This window comes from Acanthochromis polyacanthus, chromosome 20 (genome assembly GCF_021347895.1).
Source record: "Acanthochromis polyacanthus isolate Apoly-LR-REF ecotype Palm Island chromosome 20, KAUST_Apoly_ChrSc, whole genome shotgun sequence".
In the NCBI taxonomy this organism is placed as follows: domain Eukaryota; kingdom Metazoa; phylum Chordata; class Actinopteri; family Pomacentridae; genus Acanthochromis; species Acanthochromis polyacanthus.
The window spans coordinates 23,521,468-23,535,093 of record NC_067132.1 but is presented as its reverse complement, the minus strand read 5'-3'; the positions used below and the strand labels follow the sequence as shown (position 1 = coordinate 23,535,093).

Below are 13,626 nucleotides of genomic sequence, written 5' to 3'. Positions count from 1 at the left end.
TGTTCCAATTTGTTGGATGACATACTAACCTATGATGTTTTTGTCATATTTGGACCACATACTAAACCACATACTAAAAAATTCAAAGTGATCCAGAATCCAGGATCCTTTCCGGATTGCCAACAAAATTAAATCAGCTCTTCCTCTTACCATAGTCTACATGCCCTGAAAATTTCATCTGAATCTGACCAGGCGTTTTTGCGTTATCTTGCTAACAGACAGACAGACAGACGGACACACAAACGCCGGGTGTCACATAACCTCCTTGGCGGAGGTAATAAGATGTGGAATAAAGTGACTTTGATGAAATGTCACAATGTCAAGCTTAATCTAAACATGTAATTTTGTCTCTGTTGTGTTTTTTGTCTTATTTTTGTCATTTTGTTTCGCTTTATTCGTTGTTTTGTGTAGCGTTTGTCGTTTTATGTTTTATCTCGCTTGTGTCGTTTGTCTTTTTTGTAGTTTTGTTTCTTGCTATTGTCATTTTTTGTGTAATATTTTTGTGTCCACTTTTTTGTCCCTTTGTAGCCACATTTTTTGTTCTATTTCATGTCATTTGTCTCATATTTGTCATTTTGTGTCTCTTAACATTTAAGATTTGGTTCATTTTTCCAACAAAACTGTATGCTACAAATGAGTAGTTCACAGACTGTGTGAACGTTCAACATCTGATAATACTTTCTCGATTTTTTGTTTTTGGAAATGTAATTTTGGTGATTTATTAGAAAGATAACATGCCTTTTAAACCTGTCGACAGGCTTTGGGATTAATGGATTCATCTAAATTGGTATATACACATAAACTTATTATTTCAGTTAATGAGGAACTGAAATTATTTCAGAGCAGTGTTTCACAATTGGGATGATCAGCAGTTTAAAAAAAACAAAACAGATTATGGCTTAAATAAATCTGTTACATAACTAAAATATGAAAATAGAAACTGTTTCTGAAATACAGCTTCAAAGAAAATGCCAAAAATAACACCCCATCACATTTTCTACTATTGTGAATGTGTACATACTTTCCGATGTCGCCGGGTAACGTCTGTAACGACACGTCGTTGAGTGCCAAGTGAGCCAGCGCTCGGAGTTGAGTAAAACCATCCGGCAATCTGAGGGGGAAAAGTGGAGAGAGTCTGTTAGGCTTTTGTTGAACACTGCATGGGATCGTTGAACTCACACACAGAATACTGGACCACTAGATACTCCCATCTGTTAAAGTCTTCAGCAGCAAAGCTTCAGCCAGTTGGTCCACCGCTCTATAGTAGGAAGTTAAACATTGTGGGGGTGCAACAGGATAGATTGGAATGAACTGGTATCCTGATGAGGCTATCGTGCATTTTAATCACACCCTACTTACTCCGCATTTAGACATGCGTGCCAAGTACGTCAGTAAGTCACTGCACATCCAGCAAAGTAATTAGAGCAAAGAAATTACACTTATCACGCTTTGTTTCATGTGTAAAAGCAGCACAGCCCCTACTCCACGTACTGTATCTGAGAAGGTACGATGTTTCTATTTTTTCTCACAGTGATGATGAATAGTGATGGGCTGTTACAATCTACTTACCTGGAGAGGGGGTTTCCGCTGAAGTCTGCGATCTCCAAGGCCTTGCAAAACTTAATGCTCTCCGGGATCTCAGGAATGTCTGCAGGAGAAAGTAAAGGATGGGAGGAGGGCAGGAGTCAGCGCCATGGACACAGATGTAGAGTGATGGGGGGTTGAATTCTATAGAGCAAATCATTTTCAGTTCCTTGTAATCACAACCAGATGCTTAAGAGAAAAGAAAAATGAGTCAGGAAGTTGTACTGTGGAGGTTAAAGTCTTCATTTTCTGCCATCAAGGAAAACTGTGCAATCAGGTGTTTAGAGTAAATTACATTTTTCCATCCAAGGCTAAGTTCAGCTCAGTTGACCCCTGCATCTGTATCTAAAAGCATTTCATTGCCCATGTGTGGTAAAACTCATAAATAATAAAGAAGGAAACATTTGCTGTAGACGGATAAAACTATAAATACATTAAACAAAGGGGTGGTTGTCTCATCGAGTTTGTAAATTAGACAGAATGGACTGAGGAAGTGTGCTGGACCGCAAAGAAAAAGAAAAATGGGGTTTCACCATAAAAGCAACATTTTTGCATTAGTTTTAAATCGACATATCATTTCTATATGCATGGTTGTTTGGCATTTTGGAGATTCCAGTTAAAATTAGTGCTTTCTAAAAGCAGAAATCACTCACTGCACTTTCAACTTCCCACATATAAAAGGTAAGAAAATAGTTTGTACAGTTTCAAACAGCATAGATCACTGATGTCAAACATGCAGCCCACGGGCCAAAACTGGCCCGCCAGAGGGTCCAACCCGGGCCATGGGACGGCTTTGTAAAGTGTAGAAGTTACAGAGAAGACATTAACTGAAAATTGCAAATTTGCAAAATTGTAAATTTAAAATAATTCCAAGACCATTATACGTTATTTTGATCATAAATACTACATTGCTCACTGTTCTTCTGACATTTTGTGTTTCATTTTTGTTATATTTTGTCTGACTTTTGTTGTTTGTCTCATGTTTTTGTCATTTTGTTTGTCCTCGTTACGATCCAACCTCTTGGGGTTGGCTGGATGCAACAAGACCAGATGTAATTGGTTTAGGTGAAGGGATTTATTGCTTCGTGGCAAAGGGAACATAACAGTGACAATGAACACAAGACTGGTGAGTGTTGCTAAATCAAAGAACAGAATAAAACAAAACGAAGGCTAACGGAGTTCCCAAACTATCTAAACCCAAAACAAAACAACTAAACATAACTACATCAGCAACACCCACCACCAGTAACAAAAACTAATACAATTGTGCAAAAACAAACTAAACAAAACTGGTGCCTCTGAACACGCAGACATTTGACCACACAGGTCACGAACACTCAAAACGAATGCCTTCTTCACTAAGCCCAACCTGTCTGTAGCACTCACTCATAGTGTCTGCAGTACCCACCAACCCAACCACATGTACCTACAGACACACATCACACAAATAACAACCTGACACACAAAGAGGCACCAGGGCGGACTGGTCACAAATACCAGCTGTCCCGACTAATAACTTGGTGGCAGATATATAGCTTGCAGGTGTGGTACTGGCTGCATCTAGTTGGATAGAGGTGGAGGAGAGCTGGAGGGCGGCCCGGTCAGGACAGTCGGGAGGCGGGGAGAACAGGACTGCAGTGCAGGTCGTCATCTCTAGAGTCGTCAGGTGAAATGGCTGGCAGCTGGGGTGTTGGAGAGACTCACAAAACAGCCACAGCTGAACCCACACAAAGGCCTAAAAAGACACCACCTCAGAAACCAGACGGCACACCAATACTGCTGGCCGGAACAGTCCTTTTTGTCATTTTGTGTTTCGCTTTATTCCTTGTTTTGTTGTATTATGTTTTTTTAATGTCTCGATTGTGTTGTCTATTTTTTGTACGGTAGTTTTGTTTCTCGTTATTGTTATTTGTTGGTTAATTTTTGTCTCTTTGTAACTTTGTTGTCTCATTTTTTGTCTCATTTTTGTTTTATTTCGTGTCGTTTGCCTTATTTTTGTCGCTTTGTGTCTCGTAATATTTTGTCTTGTTTTTGTGGGGGTTTTTTTGTCTGACTTTTGTCGTTTTAATCATAAAGTAAAATAATATCATTCAGTTCCAGATACCTTAGATTACATGCTTTGTGTCTTTGTAGATAAATTGTGATCTGGAAGTTGCAATGTGTAAATGATAAACTGAGGTGTAATATTGTTGAAACTGAACTTATTTTTCTTAAGAAACTTCAGGTTGTTCGTGAATTTTTGTAAAAAGGTAATTTCTTAAATATGATTTTTTTTGCACTCAAAACTAAAAATTTAGAGTTGTCGTTATTTATTTATAGGTTATGTTCTGATTTTCTTAGTCCGGTCCACTTGAGATCAAATTGGGCTGTATGGGGCCCCAGAACTAGAATGAGTTTGACACCCTGGCATAGATGCTAGCTTAACTTTTCCCTGCTTCATCTGGTATAGAAAAATCACAGGAAGAAATCTGACCCAGTGGCCTGATCAGGAAAAGAGCGTCAAATGCTGCATGCTGCAGGTGCATGTTAAGAAATCCCTACTGAGCAGAGCAGCCCATCACACCGATCTGGCTCAGCGTTGTCCTGCAGCAGGAGCGGGGAAGCAGACAGGCAGACAGATGGGAAAGGCCCTTACAGGCCAATGCACACTGCTCCCACAGCACTTGATGCAGTGTGTAGCAGAGCAGATGTCTCGTATCCACCATAGAGGCCCTCCCTGCCACTATGGCTGTGTTTGTGTGCAGCATGCAAGGACGTAGAAAGGGCAACCTATATGTGCAGAAAATAATACAGCAGGCCTGGCTGGAATTCCATCTTACCTCTCTGTAGCATGTATGACTGAGGGCAAATTCTGCAGTTATTTTTGGCTTCTTTAGGCAGCCAAATCTTTTTCTTCTCTTGTCGTTTAGCCATATTTCAAGGGCACAGAGAATCATGGATGAATGTCCGCTATGCCTAGAGGTGGACTGGATAATCTAGCAAAGATGGCCAGCTAATATCTAAAAGGTGCTGCTAGTGTGTTGATTCCCTAGCTCATTTAGCAAAGCTCTTACTGCTTAACCCTCTGAGCCACAAAACCTGCCGGGCGGTCTGAAAGGCAAACTATCTTTTGAAAAATCATCAAAATTATGCCATTTATCAGAGAATTATGGGGTTTTAAACCTTCCCACTTTTCAATTTTGTCTGGAAATTAACCATATCTGAGCTGAAAAATCACAATATTTCACCAAAATCAATTTACTCAAAAAGTGTAATTTAAAGATTAGCCAAAAAACAAACCTTTTGCTCTAACCAGAATCTGTGAGAAACATACTTATTAACCATGAGAGAGTCAGCTATGGGATAAAAATTCAGGGACTTTCCAGGTGAACTAGGCTGAAGTGCAAGCTGTGCTTACACAGAGCAGATAAAAGAAATACAGGTAGTAAAATATCTAAAGCATGTGGAGTCACCATTTTTCTTCCCAATATTTGTCACACCATTGGCCACTTCAGAAAATGTTTTAGCTTAGTCAGTTTTTTTTTAAAACAAATTAGCTGAGAAATTCAACTTACACACTAAAGTCTGTACACACCTTCTCATATAATGTTTTTTTCTTTATTTTCATGACTATTTACACTGTAGATTTTCACTGAAGGCATCAATAAGTCAAACTACGTTCTATATTTCAGATTCTTCAGAATTACCACCCATTACTTTGATTACTGCTTTTCTCGATCAAATCTGGCAGAGAAACTGAAGTTGACAGTCGAGTTGTATTTGTGTACCGTTTCTGGAGATGTCCAATTCCACCAGGTGCATGAAGTTGGCCACCTCAGGAGGGAGTCTGTGGATCTCATTGTCACTCAGGCCGAGCTTCCGTAGGTTCAGTAGTCTGAAAAAAGGCTGTGGAGACAAGAAATATCACGTTAATGTAAAATATAAAACAGCTCCTTGAGTACTCACTTCAAGTTTCACTTCCCTGTTCATTTTACTACAGTGTACGGTAGGACAAAAGCATCAGATTTGAGAGATGGAACATGAAAATGTCTGACATTTCCTCAACAAGTAATTGTTGCCCAACATTTCTGTCCATTGACTAATTGTTTCTGCTAAATTAATGAGGATTTTTAGGCCAACGGTGTACAGACAGCAATTTAATCTTTAGATTTGTAACAGTTTGTCAACTGATCAACTATTTAATGAATCATCAACTAGTTTGATATTTTATCAAGCCGTAATTCTGTGATTACAGCATCGTAGATTTGAACATTTTCTGGTTTCTTTACTCCTCTAAATCTTCTGCTTGTGGACAAAACAAGTTAGGAACTGATCAAGCATGAAGTAACCACATATACTAGGGCTCAATTAGTTACCAGTTTCCTTTCTTTTCCTTTTCATTAATAACAAAATAGAAAACACGGTGTCCAAAATTTTAAATTACGTGTTCAGAGAGGTTGTTCTTGTGTGACTTGAAAATCCAAATATATTTGGTTTATAAAAACAAAAACAAAAGGAGGAGTAAAACGTCACATGATTTGTGCGTTTTTTGCTTGACAGACATACAAAATGAATAAATTATTCCAATCTAATAGATTAACCGACTAGTTGTTTTGGTTAAACATCCTACACAGTTCATCAGTGGAAGAAATTCCTCACTGCCTTAACAATAACTGCAAAGTGAACACACAAAACATCCTGTATATTCAACTGAGGCGCGTCTCCAGAACTGGTTTAAAAACATTCCATCCTCATATCCCAAAAAAAAAAAAAAAAAACCTCATCACCATGGTAACGCCAGCCAAACAAAGTGGCTTTCGTTTGGAGAGCTGAGGAGAGTGCAGCGGCTGTGGTCGTGCCAAGTGCTTTCACAAGAGCCCGGTTGTTGGACAGGACAGCATTCAGAAACATTCCTCCGCCAGCCGCACTGTGTGTGTCTGTGTGTCATCTGCCGTTCAGATGGACGGACAAGACAGGCTGGCGAGGAGCAGCAAGAGTAACAAGCCAAAACTATGCAGCTATTAACCCCTCAATCAGTCCACAGAGGAGCCACTGTCCACCCCGTCAAAAGGAAGACTTCTCAGGCTCTGCAAGGGAGGAAGACTCTGAAGGAACTTGCCGACTAGAGATTTTTGAGTAACAAATTTGGATAAACTCATTATTCCAGGATGCACAGACATCTGCAGGCGTGGAGACTAAAGCCTAATTCAAATTAAACCTCAGACTGTCAGCAAAATCTTGCGATGAAAAACTCATTTGTGTGTCAATTACCACAATTTAATGTACCAAACTGAAAAATGCAGACAATTTCTTAACTCCTTCGTCTCTGCTGTGGTTAAAGCTTTAAAAATTTCTTACACTCGTGTCTCAAAGCTGTTGCATAAACATATGGTAAAATCAGATAACAAAACACTCTCTGATGGGTATTGTCAGGACGCAGTGTGACAAAGTGTAAAAACACACACTCAATATAACATGCTGGGAGACAGCTCTACAATTACGCTGCCAAAGAAAAGAGAGCCGCAGTTCCTCGATGACAGACATTTCCTGCTCTTAACCAGTTATGTGTATTGTGATTGGATGGGGGGGGTTTACAACAGTGAGGTATTCATTCCCAGAATCTGTTCAGGTTTTGCCAGTAACGCAAGACTGTTCTTGTTGGTGCTTTCCCAATATTTAAGATGCCACCGCGACTGAATGGAAGATTGGAGTCCTCCAGCTGATGGTGAGGGAAATGCAGGAGGAGGGCAGAACCAGAAAGACAAAGAGGGTGTTGGCTCACACAAAGTAGCAGGTGAGAGGAATCAGATGGCAGGAACAGGAAACAGGAGCTGACCATGTGATCGGGGCCCAGCCCAGATGGGAGCTGGCCCTCAGGTGGGGAGGCGACCCGGCTGGCAGAACAGGTGACACTCCAAGATTGCTGGAGGGTGGTATTGCTTTGAAAAACACCTTAACACTCACGGTGCAAGCAGGACAACTTACAAACCGTATTTCACATCCCTGCAGACACTAATTGAGCTTTTAGTTACCGCAGCGAGGCAAAGTTTGCAAGGCAACCGGACGATCAGCAGTTCTGCCATCGAAAGCTTTTGCATCAATGCATTCCTCTCGTCCACTCTTGATGCTGCCCAGAGCTTGATCAGCGATGAGTGGGAAACTGGACAGTAATGCAATAATGCCTGTGAACAAGTAATTACAAACACTCACAAAGATGGTCATTCACTCGTGAGCGGCCTCTTGCAGACTGGCCTGTCTGTGCTTTTCTAGGATGCAACTCAGATGCTGCGTCCAGTCGTCAAACCAGCTCCAACACTGAAGCAGAACACTAAGATTTGATTTCCTTAGACATGCTGATCATATCAGTAGGTTTCTAAATAACTGTTACATGCCTTATTCAATCAAATAAAAATGCTTCACCCAAGTAACATGCGACGAATTCTGTTCTTTAATGCATCTGATTTTATAACTGCTACGAGTGTAAACTGTCCCAGCAGCTTCCCAACGACTGATAGTATTTTCAAATCAAACAATGGAGAAGCAACAGCGTTATGCGGGTCAACGGGTCAACTGGAATAACAAGTGGGAGCAGTGGGATTTAGTGTACCACCACCGTCTCTTTATTGTGCTACTGAGCCACGGCAGTCTGCTCGGCCAGCCTTTACACCACTCTGATTGCGTTACCATTTTTAGAGTGAGACGGCACATTGGTGAGAACCAGCGTTCTACTGTTCCCTCTGCAACTTTGCAGCATGGATGCTTTAATGAGGCCCTCACAGGAGTTGTTTGTGTTAGGAAAGGAGTGAAGCTGTGAACAGGAGGATGTATTACTATAGAGCAGAAAGGAGAGGGGAGGTGGGTAAATGATAGATGTCAGCAGAGGGCAGTGTGGGGTCTCAGAGCACTAACAGTAACATACAGCATGTAAGTCAACGCAGCCCACATTAACCCTCTGAACCTCAGAGTTTGTGGGCATTTTTTTTTTTTGCTCTTGTCACATATTTCGGCTCATTTTTCACTGCAATATAAAGTCCTGCACCTCTATGAAAACAGGACAGCCGTGGCTGGAAGTAGAAAGAACCTTAAATATCTTCAATGCAACATGACACGCTTGTAATGCCAGAAATCATTAAAAATGAAAGACAATACAATTATATTTCTTTGATTACCTAAATATCTGGAATCAATATGTACAACACTTTTCCATTTGCCCTCAGGTGTTACCAATAGTGTAAAAAAAATTACAGATATTTTACTTGGTTTGTCTTGATGCTCGTCTCGATTCCACTCTGTAAACGTAGCATTTCGGCTCATTTCAGCCAAAAAAAATCCTTGAATTTTTGCCACTTTACAGAGTCTGATTGGTGCACAAACTTTATTTTTGGCCAATTTTTAAATAAGATGAGTGATATCAATAAAATATCGAAATTTCAAGCTTAGATTTAGGTATGTTCCCCTGCGTGGAACAGCACGTCACTGTTGAAGTCTGTTGGAACGCTCAAAATCTGACAATTCTTTTAATTTTTACACTTTCTTTGCTCTGATAAATGGTGTCATTATTGCACTTGTTGTAAAGAAGACATGCCTTAAAACTCGCCAGGGTTCAGAGGGTTTGGGAATACTTCTCACTAGTTTTTCTAGTGCTTGAAGATGATGGACAATCATGAAAAGCAGGTATGTAAAAAACAACTTGGAATCAACACGAGCCAAATCCTCACAGCTGACAAGTCTGCAAAATGTAATGGGAACATTTTGTTTGACTAGTATGTCTGTTTCGACGGGCAGAGAGGTTTTTTTAGAAAGGGAAAAGGCCAAAGAGACTGCCAAATACAGCTAAAAGCTTTGGCAGCCAAAACATCAAAACAAATGTTGCATCTATGTTCCCTTTTAAAGTGCTTTGAGTTTCGGAGGGGAAAAAAAGCAGCAGGTAAATTCCATTAAAGGTGGTTAGAGCAGCCATGAGAACTGACCCAGCTGCACAGATTCATTTGGACTATGGTCTGGCCAAAAGGGAGGACAGCTTGTGCAACATCCACCGTGCAGCTAAATCAAGCTACTGTGAAACGGGCTCTCAAGTATGAGCACTTATTTAGGAAATCCCTTATTATTTAGAGTGAATCAAGCCTGTTCACCCATGAGCGACCCTGGAAACAGAGCGGTGTAAGACTAACGCAGAGGTTAAGCTAAAGACACGCTACAGTTCGGCGCATGTACGTGGACACGCTGGGCTGCTTTGTCTTTGTCTAAGTGGAATGTAAGCTAAGCTGGACGATGCAGATAAGACAGAGTGTGTTAATGTGCCTCAGGATGTGTTTGTATGTGTGTGCATGCGTGTTTGTGCGTTTCGGTCATCCTTTAGTCAAAGCAGAGGAGACCCTGCGCTGTAGGTCTTTAAGTGAGAACACACTAGTGTTTACAGGATCTTGGCTAAGGCTGCCAAAAACTCTGGCTACAGTAGTAGGACTCAGCATGTGTGTGTCTGGGGGATAGGAGCAGTATGTTGACACACATGCTTGTGTGTTCATGTTTGTTTAAGAGTGTTTATGAGTGTGTTTATGTGCGTTGGAAGAGACTGTAAATTCACATGGAGGAATGTTAATGTTTGTGGACCTCACATCACTCCAGAAAAACCAATTAAAATGCGACTGCAGATATCCAAGAAGCCAAATGTGCGTGTGTTTGTGAGTAAACTGTATGTTCTGTGTACAAGTTCAGTGTAGGTGCAGCGAGACGACTGATGTTTACAGAGGCTGCAGTGTTCCAGTCAAGTGATTCCATTTAGCTTATAGTTTCCCTCCAATCATGCCATCTGACTACAGACAGAACAGGCTCGTCCCGCCCTGCAAAAACACACACAGCTTAATTCAGCCTTTCTTACAGGGTGCATTCACTACAGGAGATCATGGAGAAATTGGAAAAAAAACGCTGCCTGAACAAAAATATATCTTAAAAAATATTAAAGAAGAAGAGCAGTCGGTATAATTTCTGCAGAAACAAACACAAAGTTTTGGCATCTAGCAAAATTAAACCAAATTGATCATGTTCCAGCTTGCTTTGAGAGAAATTCAATCAGTGGATCCACACACAAATCAGCCCAAGATTCAGTCAAAGTCAAATTGCAAACAGTCATTACATTTCTTTCTTTACTCTAACACACAAATGAAATTCCCATTCACACATTCCTGAGCCTCTTAATCTTGTGCCAGATCTGCCCCGTCGGCCTAGTCCTCATGTCCCCACTCTTCCAAATATCCCATTCCCTCACAATGCACACAAACTACACACACACTTACACACACATTGCATGCACACTACTGGGGTGAGGGGCTCAAAGAGAGGGGAGGGGAGAGCACATGCTTTTGTGCTGCCCCACACTCTTTCAGTGTCCCGGGAAATAAAAAAAAGCAGAGAGGATTTAGTTGACTGAGTACCTTGGTCGGTCACTGGAAAAGGCTCATTACTGCACACTCGCCTCTATAGATAGCAGCAGTCACTGTTGTGGTGTAAACTCAGCACATGAGTGACCACAGACTGCTCTAGCTTCTGGTAGTTCTGGAGTAGGAATCAGGCTTCCTCCGCTTGCTGAGTGTGGAGCTACACACGCAGCCATTTCAAGGCCAATGCTAATGCAGAAACACGGACTTATGCTGCTCTGCTGCTTGGCCGAAGCGGCGTCCCCTCCCCCTGCAGAGTTCCCAAAACTTGTACACATGAATGACACCCAAACTGGTCTTCTTCCCCCCACCTCCTTCCCACTGTTCCACCTCTCTGGGTTCCCTCCATTTTCCTTGGCAGAAGGACAAAGGCCAAGCAAGCCGGTCCCACACAGGGCTGTCAGTCACAGTCCGGCTCAAGCTGCCCCCCTTCTTGCAGCCCGGCCAGGGGATTCCTCCATTGTCCAAGAGGGCACCACGGAGAGGAGAGAGCGGGGGCTAGAAATGAAGGGACGAGGAGGTGAAAGAGGAAAGCGGTGATGGGCAACAAAAGGCAGGAATGACTGAGAAGGATAGAGAAGGCGTGCGAGGAGAACAGCGGCGGGAAGAAAAGGAAGCTTGTGTGCGAAGTATAGAGTAGAGAGGACCGAGAGAAAAGAAGTGACGGTGGATTATTAATGAAGAATGGGGGGTAAACAATGGATTCCCACAGTGCTCTGGACACTCGGCATCGTTAATGGGGACAAAGACTTCATCTACTCACCAAAAATTATCTCAACCGACTACAGACTTGCAGCTCTTCACTCTGACAAATGAAAGATGACATTTATTATGCGGCTTAGTCTGGTCCACTGTGGTTTATATATGCAGTGTGGAGTACAACGCTCAGACTGGCCTCACTAGAAAACCCACACATACACACATCAGCCAACAATACAACCATCCACCTACTCACGGCTGTAAACCTACATTCCACTTCCTCTGCTCTCACCCACCATCTCCCACACACACACATACACACACACACTTCTAGCTCAGGTGCGTGAGAAATCCACAAACACAGCACAACGCAGCTAAATCCACTAATATTCTCACGCAAAATCTACAGGACACATTAAGAAAAGTGGGCGTGCGTCTGCGTCTAAATGACACCAAACACTATTAATTGCCGGTACAGTCTGCATGTATGCGCCGCGGTGTTTGTGTTTGAGATAAGTGGCACTTTCAGCCATGACTACCCTTATCCGGCTCCAGTCCCCCAGGCTGAAAAGGGCCACACAGAGAGAAGGGCGTGGTGAGGTCGGTGTGAGTGACAGCCTGACTAACTCCATTTAGAATGCTTACACCTGTCCTGGTGTCTTTGATCTGTGCGGGGTGTAAACACAGCCGAAAGTCAGGCCAAAAGCTCACCGCTACGTATCAAAAGCTTGGAATTACAGCAGCTAAGATCTGGTCCAAAAATAAGACAATGAGAGGAGATAAAAGCTGCACGTAGTCATTAAAAATAGATCCAGGTAACTAGTCTCTGCTTTCTGAAACATAGCTTTTTTTCCCCCAGTTAGACATCTGTGTGAGCTACATTTCCACGTCATTCAAACTGTATCTTTGCTTTCTGCTTTCTGAGTCCATTTAAACTGTTTAAACAATGCTATAATTGAGAAAAAAAATCTGCATTCTGTATTTAATTTGCTCTTAATTATGATTTTGCTGTTGATAACTAACATGCAATGTAATGAAGTAATGAAACAATCCTAAATTTAACATCCTAGATTAATGCGCTGACAGCACCAGTGCCAACTAATACTATACCAGCTTTAAAAACAGATTAAATATTCTATGACTGCATTGATTCACAAACACCAAAAGTATCCATGAATAACATTAGTTAATGGAAGAGTGAATAAAGAATGTTAATTGCAGTTAAGGAAAATGAAAAACTTGGTTTTAAAAAAGCTGCATACTGTTACATTTTTCCTCTGTCGTTTTCCCATTAGACAATAGCCAACATTCAGATTATGTAGCTGAACAGTCAGCTTTATTTCACTCGCAGGAGGATGGGAGTCAGTGGTCTGGCACATGGTTTAAGTACAAAATATAGCACTTCTCTTTCTTTCGCTGCACCAAGAAGAGTCCTGAAGCACCAAGAAACAGAAATGAATTGTGAGACTGTCAAAGAAATCCACCCTTAACTAATACTTATAAAATGCTCCCATAAATAACAGTCTCTTGCTCTGCCTGCCCTTTAGACAACAAGGGCTTTGCTGTGCTGCTATGTTCTCTTTAGTAAGGATAAGTCAGGTCACAGTCAGTGAAAAATGGATGACGGTCTCAGCTGAAGGCGTTCGGGCTCCGGGGCTGTACACAGTTTATGTGTGAGCGTGTCTCATTGTGTGTATACGAGTAAACTTGTGTATTTATGCTTGCTGTGTCACAGCATCCCAGTCTGCATAAACAGGGGGAAGCCTGGAAAGCCGATCGTTGAAGGAAACAAGAGCTGCTCGGGGAAAACGGGGAACCCTCTACTGAAACAATGATAATGCGGCTGACCATAAAGACCTTAAAATACACACTGGAGTGACAGTGTAGCCTGACAGTGTTCCCACTAAGCTGCTGTGAGTGCAAGGGTTTT

General features: G+C 41.7%; 1 protein-coding gene across 16 annotated transcripts in view; it reads right to left on the bottom strand.

The window, feature by feature from the left end:
- The window catches only part of scrib (scribble planar cell polarity protein), a 76,232-nt gene that overhangs the window by 44,263 nt on the left and 18,343 nt on the right, over positions 1-13,626 (bottom strand). For all 16 annotated transcript variants that reach the window (XM_022199366.2, XM_051940784.1, XM_051940788.1 and 13 more), the window contains exons 2-4: positions 5,352-5,469; positions 1,570-1,648; positions 1,022-1,111 (exon numbers count right to left, since the gene is read on the bottom strand). In XM_022199366.2, the coding sequence (XP_022055058.2) occupies positions 1,022-1,111; positions 1,570-1,648; positions 5,352-5,469 (287 nt within the window). The remainder of the gene's footprint in view (positions 1-1,021; positions 1,112-1,569; positions 1,649-5,351; positions 5,470-13,626) is intronic.